Genomic DNA, 16499 nt, shown 5'->3' on the forward strand with positions numbered 1-16499 from the left:
AAACACATGCCCAATGGCACTTAAAATTAAGCCACAGCAAACAGTGGCGTTGTCATCTGCCGTTCCCCCCAGTAGAAGCCTGGAAGACCCGAGAGCCATCTCCTAGGACCTTTGGTGGTAAGTGGCCAGAAAACCAGGTTTACCATTAGTCTTGGGCATCTCATACCAGCAGCTGTTTCACTCTGCTCTTTGAAGAGCCTCTGACACATGGGGTGCCGCGAGGTGTTACGCTTGCTTTTATCAACACTGATACCTTTTGGTAATGACTAACAAGGAACAGTGAGCGCCAGGTTGGAAATGCCGTTTTCAAGGCATGCCATGAGCTGGGATGTTAAATGACCTCTGGGGAGTGGTCTTCTTTCAACCCTGCTCTCAGGCCCCTACCAACATGGCACTACAAGTGGACCTCAGGTTCCAAAGCAGCAGCAAATGGATCCAGGGAATTCGAAAAAGAACAGTCTGTGTAGATCTGTGATTCCTCAGGGTAAAGAACAGAGTGAGGACCACACATCAGTGGAGAAGAAACGGTTTACCAGTCCACTGGTACCTCTGGTACCAACAGAACGTGGCCAGAGGCAGCCATCCTGGGCTTAGAATCACTCACAAGTCAACCTTAGATGAGGAATCCAGGACCACAGAGATTTGAAGGACAGGACCACGGAGGGAGCTTTGGAATGCTGTGTGCACTGGGCAATCAGAAGCACAGGGTGTGAGGTTCGCCTTTCTTGGTGGTACCTGCCGAGATACGGCAGGCATAGAGGCTGGAGGTTTGTGAAGAAGGGGTTCTGCTCATGTCTCTGTAAAGGCCGGGCTCTGACAGCGACACTGGGGAGCCGGAGGCCACGCCACTCAACACCAAACCCAGGGGTGCTACACTGACAAGTGGACTCCTCTTTGCAGGGCTGGACTTGACTCAGATCCCCAAATGCCAGATGCCTCATTGGAATTTTCCAGAATTACCTTTTTCTTGCTATAATCCACTGTTTGCTAGTTCTGAGGACTGAGGAAACTTGGGCATTTTTCACTGGCTGGCCCAATAAGATTCTTAGACCCAAACACGGAGTCCTTCTGCCTGATTTCAGATGACATGATCCAATTTTTTTTTAATAGCTAAAGTGTAGGGAGAGTGGGCAGGCCCTTGGTCAGAGTGCCTTAGAAGGACCCTGCTTGGCCAGTGGGAGACAATATGGTCTCAGGTAAGTACCTTAGCTTCTTGATCTGTTCAATGGAATTAAATAATGATACCTACCTTCTAAATCCTTGGATAGATTAAGTGAAAAAAATAAAAATAAAAAGCAGACAGGCCTAAGCAAATGCTCAGTGACTATTAATCATTATACTTATCATTAGTATCCTTGTCAAAGGACAAAGTTGTTGAACCCCTCTGATGCTTCCAGGGCACTTTATTTTTTACCTGGAAGATGAGGATCATATCAACTGCTTGATCTATCTCAAGATAAATACAACATGTGAAAATGCTTATACACTATAAGCTGTCTAGGAAGGCAGACAGGTTGGATTCTTTCCAAAACTTAGGGAGGTAAGGACATGGGAAACTATTATGAGAAAGAAGATCTGTACAGCCACTTTGGAGAACAGTGTGGAGAGGCCTTAAAAAACTGGGAATAGAGCGGCACATGACCCAGCACTCCCACTGCTGGGTATGCATTCTGAGGAGACCAGAAGTAAAAGAGACAGATGTATCCCAATGATCACTGCAGCACTATTTACAATAGCCAGGACATGGAAGCAACCTAGATGTCCATTGGCAGATGAATGCATAAGGAAGTTGTGATACACATACACAATGGAATATTACTCAGTTATAAAAAAAGGAGCACATTTGAGTCAGTTCTAATGAGGTGGATGAACACGGAACCTATTATACAGAGTGAAACAAGTCAGAAAGAGAAAGGCCAACACTATATATTAATGCATATGTATGGAATTTGGAAAGATGGTACCAATGATCCCACATTCAAGGCAGCAAAGGAGATACAGATGTAACTAATGGAATTTTGGACTCAACAGGAGAGGCAAGGGTGGGATGATTTGAAAGCACAGCATTGAAACACGTTCATTAACATATGTAAAATACATGACCAGTGTGAGTCTGTTGCACGAAGCAGGGCATGCAAAGCCAGGGGGACAGCCCAGAGGGATAGGATGGGGTGGGAGGTGGGAGGGGGTTCAGAATGGGGGGAACACATGTACACCTGTGGCCAATTCATGTCAAAGTAGGGCAAAAACCATCACAGTGTTGTAAAGTCATTATTCTCCAATTAAAATAATTTTTTTTCTAAAAAAAGAGCTGACTCACTTGAATGGCTGACAGGATAGTCTGGTTTAAGGAGAGCAGCCCCAGCTTACACCGCATCTTTCCATGTAACATTGTAGAACAGCCGATATTCAGCCCAAATAACTTTTCTTTATCCAGATGTTGCTCCAGCTGAAAATTCATTCCTCCTGTCACTAGCATCTGAAGTAATTCTACAACATGGTAATTGTAGAAAGCCTGGAAAGCAAGGAGGAGGCACGTGAAAAATCAGAAGAGCTGTTATGTAGTCCGTGGAGGTGAGAGAGGTGGGAATTAGTGGGCATGGCTGTCTGAAATGGATCTGATGGTCCAAACCTCCGTCTCTCATTATCATTAAATTTTTTTAAGTTTTTTTTTGTGGCGGGGGACGGGGTGGGGGGGCATGAATCACTTTTAAGATCTTTACTGAATTTGTTACAGTATTGCTTCTATTTTATGTGTTGTTTTTTTGGCCTTGAGGCATGTAGGATCTTATTCGCTCTCCAACCAGGGACCGAACCTGGACCACTTGCATTGGAAGGTGAAGTCTTAACCACTGGACCACTAGGGAAGTCCCATCATTATCCTTATTAAAATCAACCAAAAGCTGGTGGTTTGGGCATGGTGTTGGGTTAGGCAAAGTGCAGAGAAAATAACTGACCCCATTCCAGCTCCTCAGGGAGCACTATAGCGGAGGAAATTAATGGGTAAGTGATACTGACCCCATGGACGTCCCCACTCCCAAAAATGATCAGATGAGAACAGCAGGCCATAGACACCCAAGTAATATCAACATGTATTTAAAAATATGCATTTCATCAATACATTTTCCTTATGTTGTTGCTGTTTAGTTGCCAAGTCATGTCTGACTCTTTTTGACACCATGGGCTACAGCATGCCAAGCTCCTCTGTCCTTTACTATCTTCTGGAGTTTGCTAAAACTCATGTCCATTGAGTCGGTGATGCTATCTAAGCGCCTCATCTTCTAATGTCCCCTTCTCCTCTTGCCCTCAATCTTTCCCAGCATCAGGGTCTTTTCCAATGAGTCGGCTATTTTCATCAGGTGGCCAAAGTACTGGAGCTTCAGCTTCAGCATTTCCTTAGGGGACTATGGATATTATTATTGTCTATTCTTGAATCTTCTGGATGTGGATCTACTTATGTTCCTTTTGGTTCTGACCTATGTGAAGACAGGTATTATCTCTCACAGCTGTTATAGAACGCTTCAAAACTGTATGTGTTGAGTAAATGAATGGGATTTTAGAATATTTGACATCAAAATGAAGCCAGAGATTGATGTGTGGGTCAACTTAGTTTGCAACTAGCTTAAGTCAGAATAAGCATAGCCATTTTCTTAAGCTTCTTTTCCAAAGGATTCCTACATAGCATGTCGACTAGACAGTGACATACATGGAAACATCATTGTAATAACTGCCCATGAGATTTTCTCAAATCTATTGTTATCCATGTAAAGTTTTTAATTTCCTACCTTTGTCTTAGTTAAATTGGACTTTCACTCCAGTAGAAATAATTTACATGGCTACACAGCACTTACGTAAAAATCAGTACTTTTTTTTCATTATAAATAATAGGAATGACTTAATCCCTATTGAGTAATTTTTAACCATTGACTTTCTCTATGTCCAAATTCAGGGATTTGCCTCCTGAAGCCTGGGTTGTGAGAGGGGCCTCTTTACAAGTCTCATTTGCTATCCATCACTCAAAATGCTTGCAGAAAGATTGTCTAGAAACACAAATTTGGACTTTCACTGTCAGACCCCTGGTTTCCACCCCTGGTGGAAAACTGAGTTCAGACTCATTTCTGTGGCCTTCAAAGATTCACAAGATCTGACGTTCCCTCCAGGGCACACTGGTCTCTCTGCAGCCAGTCAAGCTACACACTTACTCCTTCATGCCCTTGCTTTGGAACATCGGCTTCATCTTTCCTTTATGAAACTGGCAGACTCTTCACTGGCCTCCTTATCAGAGTGAAATTTTCCTTGCTTTGCAATCCCATGGTCACTGGCTTTCATTCTTCTGCATTTGAGAGCTAATTGTTCGTAGGGAACACATCCAGGTTTGAATCTTGGGCTGGCGTGTTCTAGCAGAACACCTTTTGGATAAGTCATGCATTCTCTTAGCCACAGTTTTATGGTCTTAAAGCTGACATGATAATACCCATTTTTGAGCACTATTTGTGGGATTAAATGAGATACACAGCATGCACACCGAATTCTGTTATCTCTGACATTGGTTCTCATGTACCTAGATCACCTGGAGTGATATTTGTGAGAGCAGATTTCCAAGACCCCTGATCTACCGGATCAGAATTTCCAAAGAGGAGTTGCAATCAAAATTTAAAGGGCATCTTCAGTGGTTTGGACACCGGTGGTCCTCAAACCACACTGGGAGGGAGCAACACTGCCTTAAATAAAGTCCTCTTTCAGACAGACGTTGTCTACTCAATACGCATGTTTTCGGGAGTGCACTGGACCAGGCAGGTGTAAGAATATTGAGTGCAAAGATGATTGCAAATAATTAATTATTGCAAATAATTTAAAAAATTGAGTGCAAAAATAGCTGTAAGAATATTGAGTGCAATTGGCAGCTGATTTTTAACAAGTAAATGCATATTGCTAGGAAAATGTAGAGACCACTGGAGAAGGTAAGCTGGGAAAGAAATAATTTAAGTCAATTAAGAGAAAATAAAAAGAATTTCTATAATATTTTTCAGATTAAAGATGACTTCAAATGCTTTCTCCATCCTCACGTCCAGACTGCAAAGTTTCCCTAGGTGGCATTCCTTTCTGTTGTGTCCTGTGACCACCCAGAAGGATGCTTATGGATCCGGCTCCCTGAAATCCAGGAGGGTGCAGAGGTTGTAAATCCAGGCTGGGCCACAATCCGTTTAAGAACAAGTGGCCACAGTGCAGAATGATCAAACATAATGCTGTTAGGATAATTCTCCACTGATTAAAGAAAAAGGTATAACTTCTAGGGTTATCCTGGTGTCCATGGCTCTGGGGAAACGTACTTTACATATTTAATGGAGAGAGGCTTAGCTTTTGAATATATCATTTTTTCAGTGTTGACATCAAAAGGCTTGCAATTCTATATTGGGGGGAAATAATGGGATTTACATGTCACCCTTACTCTGCGAGCTTGTCTAATATCCTTATTATTCGGGGTTTCATAGCACTACCCTATGGGTCTCTTCTTTTTTTCTTTCCTCCCTCCCTCTCTTCCTTCACTGTATTTTTTTTTTTTTTTTTTACTTTCTCAAGAAAATATGCAAGTTGAAATGTGCTTGAAATAGTTTAGGGCTTCTAAACTTGGAGAGTGTTTCTTTTTTTATTTTTATTTTTTTAAATTTATTTTTATTTTTTATTTTTTTATTAGTTGGAGGCTAATTACTTCACAATATTGTAGTGGTTCTTGTCATACATTGATATGAATCAGCTATGGATATACATGTGTTCCCCATCCCGGTCCCCCCTCCCACCTCCCTCCCCACCCCATCCCTCTGGGTCGTCTCAGTGCACCAGCCCCGAGCACTTGTCTCATGCATCCAACCTGGGCTGGTGATGTGTTTCACCCTAGATAATATACATGTTTCAATGCTGTTCTCTTGAAACATCCCACCCTCGCCTTCTCCCACAGAGTCCACAAGTCTGTTCTATACATCTGAGTCTCTTTTTCTGTTTTGCATATAGGGTTATCATTACCATCTTTCTAAATTCCATATATATGTGTTAGTATACTGTAATGGTCTTTATCTTTCTGGCTTACTTCACTCTGTATAATGGGCTCCAGTTTCATCCATCTCATTAGAACTGATTCAAATGAATTCTTTTTAACGGCTGAGTAATATTTCATGGTGTATATGTACCACAGCTTCCTCATCCATTCGTCTGCTGATGGGCATCTAGGTTGCTTCCATGTCCTGGCTATGATAAACAGTGCTGTGATGATATAATCAGATTTACTAGAATCTGGACTTCCAAAGCTAGAAAATGTTGTAGAAAAAGGTTTTAACTTTGAACTACAATGAAGCTTGAGGTCTCTCTCATAACCCAGGAGATCACTCCTTAACAGCACAGATGCTAACAGCCTAGCTACTTGCTGCTTTGTATTCTGAGAGTTTCTCAAAAGGCCTGAAGACTAGCATTTTTTGAGTAATACTTCTAAGTTGAAAATGAGGCTATATGGTAAGAAAATTGAGTGAACTCGAGAAACCATGTAACTTTCGTTACTGTCCTTACCTTTTTATAAGTAAAGGAAAATGCTCCCTCCTTCATGTCCAGTTCTGAGATTCTATTATTAGAAAGTCCTGCTCCCATGTATGTATGTGCGTGTGGGGGGGGGCGGGGGTCTGAGTGCCCCACCCCTAGAGTTTTTTATACTTTGTTTTTTAAAATTTGTCCTTATTTTTGGCTGTTCTGGGTTAGTGGGTGACTCTGGTGGTGGTGCGTGGGCCTCTCACTGTGACGGCTTCTCTTTGGGGAGCACGGGCTCTTGGGCACAGGCTCAGTAGTTGTGGCACACAAACTTAGTTTTTCCATGACATCTGGGATCTTCCCGGATCAGGGATCAAATCCGTGTCCCCTGCATTAGCCACCAGGGCCCTCTCCAGATTAAAAGCAAACCTCAATTACACATTATAGGTGTGTTTCTCCAGCTGGGCCAGGTGTTTACAGTAATATTCCAGGGGATACTTGAAGATACTGTGTTGGCTGAATCAGAATATTTGGAGGGAAAATCCATTATTTTTTATTTTAAAAAATATATATAGGTGTATCAGGAGATAGAAGGGGAAAAGTGCATGGAAATCTCAAACAGAACTTCAGTGCTTCCAAGTAGGGCCAAGCTCACACCATTTTATTCAGGCTCTGTTCTCTTCCCAGGACCTGTGAGTTTCTTCTTGTGTTTCTCACTGGCGATTTAGAAGCGCAGAGCAGTTTTCAGAGGACTTGTGAGCAGGAGGAGGAAATAGAGGTGACCGAGACTGGAGTCGAGGAGGGACCTCATTCTGCTCCAGAAGCTGCAGAGGCGTCAGCTCCCTTCATCCGAGGCAGCCTGTCCTGAACACACCTGCCGGTAGCCCCACCCTCTGCAGAGGAGGGCACCAGGAAACACACATTTTGATTCTAATTATAACCTCTGACTCTGCAGTCACAGGAAGCCGAGCTCTTGGTGCATCAAGCTGGACAGCCGGCAGGAAGAGCCCAGTTTAGAAGATGCTTCTTGGGAAGGGACATGATGGGACGAAATGGACATGCGGCTGAGTGGCGGACAAGACTCCCAACTGGGACCTGGAGACATGACTCGGAACAGAGGGGAACAGGAATCTGGTTCTCTTATTTTCTGCCTCTCTGTTGGGCAGATTCTCTAACTTCTAAGTAGTAGTTTCTAAAGTCTTGTTAACAACAAATCCTTCTTATAATCAAGCCATATGCAGGAGCCTCATGTGGGATCCAGCTGAGAGTAGAACTGTTCTGATTGGGGGAAGGTGTGGGGAAACATTGGGAGGTGGAGCACCCCAGTGCCCTCCTCCCTGTCCATCCCATGGGGGCTCCAGAGCACCCCAGGAAGCAGGTTCCTTCAAGCACAACTTCACCTCAGTGTACGGAAAGCACACTCATCATCACACAAAGAGACTTCTACAGCGGCAGTGGATCTGGTTGCAAAATCAAACTCTGGAACCTTAGGGATTTGTCACGTGTGAGTGCAGTAACCCTTGGCACCTTACTTACCCCTTTAGGCTTCAGATTCCCGATCTAGGAAACAAGGCTAGTGGGACTTCCCTGGTGGTCCAGTGGTTAAGAACTTGCCTGCCAATGCAGGGGACACAGGTTTGATTCCTGGTCGGGGAACTGAGACCCCGCATGCCACGCAGCAACTGTGAGCCCGTGAGCCACAGCTGCTGAGCCTGCGCACCCCAGAGCCTGTGCACCACAATGAAGAGTGGCCCCCGCTCACCACAACTTGAGAAAGCCCATGCTCAGCAGTGAAGTCCCAGTGCGGCCAAAAATACATAAATAAATAAAAAGAAGGCTAGGAATTGCATCCTCCTACCTGGGTTGATGGGAGAATTAAACAGCTAATGTGGGTAAGGCATTTAGCAGAGATCTTGGGCCCAAGGAAGAGCCGGAGGGATGATGCTGTGACTGTTCCTAAGGTGGGTTCCCTGGTGGCTCAGATGGTAAAGAGTCTGCCTGCAAAGTGGGAGACCAGGGTTCGATCCCTGGGTTGGGAAGATCCCCTGGAGAAGGGCATGGCAACACACTCCAGGATTCTTGCCTGGAGAGTCCCATGGACAGAGGAGCTTGGGGGCTACAGCCCATGGGGTCGCAAAGAGTCGGACAGTCGGACACGACTGAGTGACTAACATACGTTGCAAAGTGGGTTCTGTGCTGTTGATGTTCGTATTCCCCCTGGTACAGAGTGTCGTGGCTCCAGGGGCTTTAAGTTTTTAATCTTAAAAATGTAAGCTTCCCTTGCCACGTAGTTATGGGAAAAGGCAAATAATGTCAAGTGTTTCTGGGAAAACAGAGAATGCAGAATTGCGAGGCATCAGTTAGCATCATCCCTGGACCCCCACGTGCTCTCCCCTAGGCGAGGGGCTGGTCGTGCAGGCTCCCGGGCTTCGTGGTACTCACCGTGGCCAGGAGGGAATCCAAGAAGCTGCCAGAAAAGACGGTGCCTGTGGCGAAGGAAGTGCTCAGATGCAGGTTCGTTTCGGGGAAGTTCCCTTCCATCCCACTGAGCTGCTCAATAAAGTGGATGTTGGAAGGATTTTCTGCAAGAAAAGAGGCAAAAGGGAAAGGCAGGCAGACAAGTTTAGAAACACAGGACTTCCAGAGCAGACTGACCAAGTGCGGGGGGTGGGGGTAGTGGTGGAACCATTGCTCAAAGGGACAGATGCCACTATGGGGTCAAGGTGGGACCTGCCGCGATTTTAGTACATTTTTCTTTCCAAGTATCTTCATCCCCTGAAGATGTGATGTCCTCTTGGGTACCTTCATCATCAAGGAGTTTTCTTGTATCTTAGGTTCAGTTTCTCCAAGCAAGTGTCCTGAAAGTCACCCTGTATAATTTGTCTTTCAAGCCAGGACACTTTGGGGGGAAGAGGGGAACATTTTCAATGATCACACAGGGATAAAAGACATAAATGGAACATCTGCTCACCCCTGTTATTGTCTTTTTCTCCAGATACTGTCTCACAGATGGTCTGGTATTTACTTAGGTTCTTAGAGTCATGTGGGCCCAGAATGAGTTAATCAGGGGCTTCCAAAACTTAATGTGCAAAGTGAACTAACTGGGGATCCTGTTATGACACACCTTCTGATCCACAGGGTCTAAGGTGGGCCTGAGCGTCCGTGTATCCAACAAGCTTCCAGATGCTGCTGCTGCAGCTGATTTGTGAACTACACTTTGAGTAGCAAGGGCTTCAAGAATCAACCTAACCAGATCAGGGTGGCAGCAGCCAGATTATCCATGAGCAAATCTGTGCTGGCCCCAGGCTACAGCTCAGACAACTGTAGGCAACCTCTGCACTCAATGCAATCAGTCATTTCTAGGACAGCGGAGGCACTGACTGTCTTCGTTCCAAGACTATTGCTTCAAAAATGTTTTTGTATAGAGGACAGCATTGGCCGACAGTGATAATGTCCCCTACCAGAGCAAAGGGAAGGCACGCTTACTGCCCATTATAAAAGATTCTGGTTCCTGAAGCTCAGGGTTCCTCCCCAACAAAGCAATTCACGGTGGGTCCAGGTGTCACTCGGTCTTCTTCCTGCCCCTCTGTGGGAACTAGGAAGGCTAGGGAAACCAACACAAAATTGAGGATGCTACTGATGTTGCTGTGGGTACTAAACTATTCACTGTCTCTGACCCAGTGGCCTTGTGTCTTCCATAAACTAGGCAGATTAACCTGTTATTACAGCTTGCACTTGCAAGTTGCAAGAAGTCTTAGATCCTTCAAAGTTCTTGATTGTCCTATTACTGATCCAAACAAATCTATTGGACATACAACTCAGAGCACACTCCTTACTGAGCTTGGATTGGTCCCTCATTCTTAAAATTATTCCTTAGTCAAGTTTGGGGGAAGCAATAGACTCCTGGTATTAGGGGATAATTTTCTTCCAAGAACTATGTATATTTATAAAAGATGAGGAGGTATGACTAATATCAACCCAAGTTTCCTATGCACACATACTTTCTTCCTTTTGTACTGCCAACCCTCAACACACACACACACATACACACACACACACACACACACACACACACACACCCCAGAAGCCCTTGTCCAATTCTTGCTGTGTCATCCTAAACCAGTGGCTTCAGTGCTCCCAGTCATTTTCCTGCATTGTACACTCTGTACTGAAATGCTGGCTCTCAAATCTGCAGCTCTCCTGTCACTGTGATCCTTCCTTGCAGCCAAAGAACAGAAACGGGGTGAACTGGCAGGAGAATTGTTAGGCTAATTTGACAGGTGGTGCCAGGTGCCAGAAAGTGTTTAGTTGAACAAAGCTGAACGTCCCTGGAGAGTGACCAGATGCATTTCTGGGGCCAGTGAGAAGCTGGCTCATCCTTTCCCAACTAGTCTAACTTACATGAAACTTAGCGTATATACATATCAGGGTGACAGATGGCTCAAAAGGGAATAAAAATAAAACAAAAATGAGAACTGTAGCCAACAGTTTTAGGGTGGTTACAGACAGACTGGCAGGTATGAGTCAGACTCAAGGGCTCTGAGATCTTCCAACCTGGATTTGAAGAGCTAGGGCTCCGGGGGACAGTGACTAGACTATTGCCCACTTTCCTAGGCACAGCCACTCCCAAACTGCACACTGGTTCCTCCCATTGGTTCCTCTGTATGTTCACCTGCTTCATTTCTGGAGCTATGAGGTCTGCTCATCTGCTTGGTTAAAGTTTCATTTGGCTTACATGCTCTGAATCATAAAATTCCCACTAAAATATTTGTTACACCCTTGAATTAAGTCAAATCTCATGCCCAGGGCCAACTTTAGAGATTGACTTTGAGCTGATCCAACCTGTGTTAAAGGCACCACCCCCTCTTCTGTAACTTCCCCTTTTCTCACCAACTATTACCGTTATTAAATCCAGGGTCTCCCCAAGTACCTCACAAACACCCACAAATGTCCTCGGGCACCCACCTTCTCTGCCTTTCCCGCTGCCCCTGGGGCTGCTCACATCTGGGGAAGTTCCACATACATTCGTTTTCCATAAGGTGTTGATGAGAGGTTAACAGCCTGGTCTGTTAGTTCTGCTATGGAGCATTTCATTTTATAAGAGCACTGCTCAGGGCTGGGATCAAGAAGACACTGGGGACTCAGGAGCAAGCCTCTTCCTAAAGTCTGCACCCGCGGTCCTCACTGGCCTCACCCCAGCGCCTGCCCTGGGGTCACCACAGGAGAGGAAGGAGCCTGATGGGCAGAGAAGCTGGTTCAGGGAAAGCCTTTCTTGCAGTTTTCAAATCAATGTCCCCTCCCCTGGGAGGGGGGTGGTTCCCCTCTGAGACAGGCAGCCTTCCCCCGGAAACTGCAGGAATGGGGAAGGCAGGAGCCATTTCTGCCCCAACCGCCCCCCCCCCCCACCGGCCCCAACACACACACACACACACACACACACACACACACACGCCAGGCTCTGCTGGATGACGTCAACATCACCGATCGAATAAAAGCCTAATACAACATCCTGCAAGCACAGCATGGTCTCTCGGCCTCCTTCTGGGTCCTCAGTCCCTTGACAGTGGATCCTAAAGGCAACCCTGGGTTACACTGAGCACACAGGCAAAGACTCCTCCCTTGAATTCTGCCCTTGAAACACAACTTACTCAGTTCAGTGAGAATGGGGATCCTTCGGTACTTTGATTTCCTGGGACTGCTACTGAAGCCCCCGGCAAACTCTGCAGAACAGACAACAGGAAGGAATAGGATCGATAAATGTAAATGCAGTTGCTGGTGACACAGACAAGGATGCGGAAGCGCACCGTGGCGCTTGGTGCTTTATCTTAGCAAACTGACCCTCACGCCCGAATCCCAAATCCTTTTCTATAATTAGAAAAAAAAGTCTCTGCTTTCCAGTTTAGTGGTGTGTGTGTGTGCATTTTCTAAATCAGCAGTCCTCAACTTTTTTTGGCACCAGGGACCAGTTTCACAGAAGACAATTTTTCCATGGGATGGTTTGGGGATGATTCAAGTGCATTACATTTATCGCACACTTCATGTCTAATCTAAAGCCACAGCTGATTTGACAGTGGGTACCGGTCTGTGGCCCAGAGGTTGGGGGCCCCTGTCCTAAATGACATTTCAGGTGAATTGCAAAAACAGGTGGCACTCTCCCCATAGCTGTTTATTGGCAAACAAAGTTTAAATACGATTGTTCTGCACTGTGTGGGGTCCCGGGTGATGGCTCAGGCAGGCAGTGCCTCAAACCACATCCGTTTGCTTGCAGAACTTTCAGGAAACTGTGAATAAGCAGGAGTGCCTCCCCAGGAGTGCTTGGGGACTCATGGCCACTGGGGGGCTTCTGACTCCTGGTGCTTCTGCCTCTTTGGGGTCCTGCTGGCCTGAGGCTCTGCCCACATCCTCTTTCTTCTTCAGCAAGACTGCCTGCCTTCCAGGTCTGGTTGGTTTTTCCAATGCTTAACGTCTCGGGAATGCCTTAAAGACTGGGACTGGAGGTCACAGGGACCTCCGTCCTTTGCTTTCAGTTCCTGCCTTAGGGGAAGAGGCCCTTTCTCTCTGTCCATGAGCCTCAAATGCCAAAGAGAGTCGGTGCCCAGACCTGGCCCGGAACAAAGCCTCAGCTCGTGTTGACAAATAGGGAGTTTCAAAAATAAGAATGACACCAGAGTCTTGGTCGCCAAGTTAAACCCTCAAAAAAGGTAACGAAAGAAAACGGAAGAGAGAAATAGGAATCTAGGATCCTGATTAAAAGCAAAGAAACACAACCAAGCAAAACAAATACCTGATGCTCTCATCAGGAGTTTTGCTTTAAAACTGCTGATTAGGGACTTCCCTGGCAGTCCAGTGGCTAAGACTCTGGGCTCCCAAATGCAGGGGCCCAGGTTCAATCCCTGGTCAGAGAACTAGATCTCACATTCTGAAACTAAAGATCCCGAGTGCCATATGCCCCAACTAAGACCTTATGCAGCCTAAACAACCAAGAAAACTGCTTGCTACCTTTTTTGAACTTTACTGAGAACATTATGCATGAAAGAGGGAAAAAATATCGTGAAACTTAACACTCTACTTGTCATCAAGATTCTCTGTTGCCGTGGAAGAAGGTGAAATACGTGGAGAATCTTTTGTTTCCCAAGCCAGGGAAGTGGTGAGGAGGGAGAGTGAGATGAACAAGGCTGGTTTGGTAAGAGAGTCTGAGAAACAGACTGAGGCATGGTCGTGGGGAAGCTGGCCACTGAGAAGGGGTCGGGAAAAGGGGAAATCCAGATGGAGGTTTGGTTCCCAGATGGAATGCTAAGCTCGGCACTGTTTACCACCTCTCCCATCTCCCCCAGAAATAGTCAGCAACAGGGCCACTCCTGGTTAATGCAGAGCAGAGCTGAATACATTTCTGATTGCCACCAAAATTCTGAGTAGATTTAGGGTAAACACAGAAGCGACACAGTGCGGGGGGGGGGGGGGGTTGGCCGGGGGCGGGGGCGGGGGGGGGCAACAGATGCAGTTAACAGTTAGAACCAGAAGCAAATGGCCTTAGGACTTTAGCAAAACCCTTTAGCTTTCTGCGAGGAAACAGACGCCCTGGGGCAAACCTCATCCACACAGCTATTGAAGAGGAGGGTTTACATGATGGCTAGAGATCAGATATCCAAACTCACTGGGAAATCTTATTGTTGATGGGATCTGAATATATTCAACTCTTTTTCTTAAATTTCTAGGAGTGTCATAATGCAGAGGCTTGGGGGAATTGAGATTCTATTTGACTTTCCTTCTTTCCACTCTCGTCTCCTTCCTACCTGTCCTCTGTCTATGATTTTTTAAGGAGTATTGGCTCCAGGTTAGAACCGTGAATAGTCCTTTCCCCAATTACTACGTGTTGCAAATAAACAAAATATTCTCAGAGAGTGAAGAGCACTGTGAAAAAAACCTAACTTTTCAGGACTGACACGGGAGGTGGCCGTACTTAGGATGTGAAGAGGTTTCTCTGACATTGAAATGCCATCCTGAGTGATGAGCAAAAGACATCCAACCAGAGAGGACTAGAGGCAGGAAAGAGCCAGTATAAACAGGCTGAACGAGGAGGAAATTCGAGCTCCTTACTGGCCTGCAAGACCCTACATGGTTTTCCTATAATTGTTATGGTCGCCATTATAGCACTGAAAGGAAGAAATTGGCATTATCCAATAAATACTTGCAAAAAATCCCTCTGGCTGCTGTGAACAGTAGAAACAGCAAGGGAGTAAGAATGATGACATCAAATGGTGACACTGAATCTATAAATTATTTTGCGTGAGATCACCTTTGAAGACAAGGAAACTGACTCAGGGTTTATATACTTTGCCCAAAATTATATGGCTTGCAAAGGATGGATGGGTTCTTACACACCAATTAGTACCTACTTCAAAGCCCATACTCTTTTCAGGGCTTCTTTGCAGCCCTATTAAAATATACAAGGTTGGGTTGGCATTTTCAATAAAACACTGAGATCAGTTTCCCTCAAAGGGGAAAATCCTGCTTCAAATTCCACTTTCTGATTCCAATTCCCTCTAAAAGGGCTTGGAAAAGCCCGACTTTCAGAGGCAAATGTTCTTCTTGGATAGAGACATGTCCACATTAGCTGGCGAAACTGTGTGAGCATCTGCTCTGACACCAGCTGGGGCACAGAGACAGTTTCTGCCTGAACTCCATCCTTCCTTGTAAAGTAACGGTTAATGTGAGTGGTAATTTGAATATGTATCTGATGACAGCCTGAGTACATTCTACTGATGTCAATATTTTTGCCACCTAGTAGTACACAGTATTATACCTGAAATCTTCCAGGCTGGCAGGGTGCTATTACAAAAGATTGCTTAATTGTAGATTACTGCTGTACGTTTAAATTTCAGTAGCATATTAAGTTGTCAGACTTAATTACCGTTATATGTTTAGATTATGCCACAGATTATTTAGTTCAGTACCTAGGTTTGCCAACCTGTTCTTGTGACATGACAGGGCAGTAATTAGAGCATCAGCTGAAAAATCCTAAGTTTTCCATGATGTCGTTCTTTAGCAAGTCTTCAGTCTCTCTGGCCTTCCATGTCCAACGTCCCTTGGGGGACCACTGGATGGAATAGCCTTGCTGGTCCTAGATAAGTTTTATGTGTAACTTTGGCATGATCACGAAGATATGGAAACGCCCACTGATGCCACAATAAAGGCTCAGCAGACATGTCAAGAGCAAGAGTTCTCAGTCTTGATCCTATCAACGTTTCACACTTGTACACAGCAGGATATTTAGCAGCATCTCTGACCTCTACCCTCTAGATGCCAACAGCACCCCCCCTCCAAGTCATGATAACCAAAACTGTCTCCAGACACTGTCAGCTGACCTCTGGGGGTAAAACTGCCACGGGTTGGGAACCACTGTCTTAGAGGAAGGAAAAGAAAATTGCCAGGATGCTACATGCATGTTGGTGCTCAGCGTGGAAGAGCTTTTCTCCCTCCCTTCCTTGGTCTCCCTCCCTCAGTTGGAGGTGATATCATCTTGGAGGTGATAATTCCATCACCACCTGCTCGGTCTGGTGCAAGGGGAGTCTTAGTGTGAAATGGGAAGAATGGTTGACAGAAGTGCTCAGGCTTCTCTGAGGGTTTGGAATTGCTCTATGCAAACTCCAGGGAGATTCCTGTGACGCTAGAACAACTGATGAGGTTTCTGAGTGACAGTCTTTGGCTATTCCCATGTGCTCACTGCGTGAGTTTACCGCTGCTACCCCTCTTACGTAGCACAGGAGAGCCTGTCTGGACCTCTATTTCCTTATCACACAATGGGTGCATTGACAACCACACAAGGAAACATGCAAGGTCTACACAATATACTTTTCTCTAAACCGTCCCTTTTGCTGTTGGGGAGAGCACCTACTAATACTTCACGACGATTCGAACACTCTGACATCCCTTCATCATCTATGTCTCCCTCCCAACCCTTTTCCCCTCTTTACTCTCTTTCTGCT

The 16499-nt window shown here is 45.5% G+C and overlaps 1 protein-coding gene across 1 annotated transcript in view; it reads right to left on the reverse strand.

The window, feature by feature from the left end:
- Positions 1 to 16499, reverse strand: part of KCNU1 (potassium calcium-activated channel subfamily U member 1) — a 139447-nt gene that overhangs the window by 2655 nt on the left and 120293 nt on the right. Inside the window, exons 23-25 of the mRNA XM_070459899.1 lie at positions 12162 to 12233; positions 8956 to 9095; positions 2321 to 2515 (exon numbers count right to left, since the gene is read on the reverse strand). Of these exons, the coding sequence (XP_070316000.1) occupies positions 2321 to 2515; positions 8956 to 9095; positions 12162 to 12233 (407 nt within the window). The remainder of the gene's footprint in view (positions 1 to 2320; positions 2516 to 8955; positions 9096 to 12161; positions 12234 to 16499) is intronic.

Source organism: Odocoileus virginianus, chromosome 32, assembly GCF_023699985.2.
Source record: "Odocoileus virginianus isolate 20LAN1187 ecotype Illinois chromosome 32, Ovbor_1.2, whole genome shotgun sequence".
Taxonomy (NCBI): Eukaryota; Metazoa; Chordata; class Mammalia; order Artiodactyla; family Cervidae; genus Odocoileus; species Odocoileus virginianus.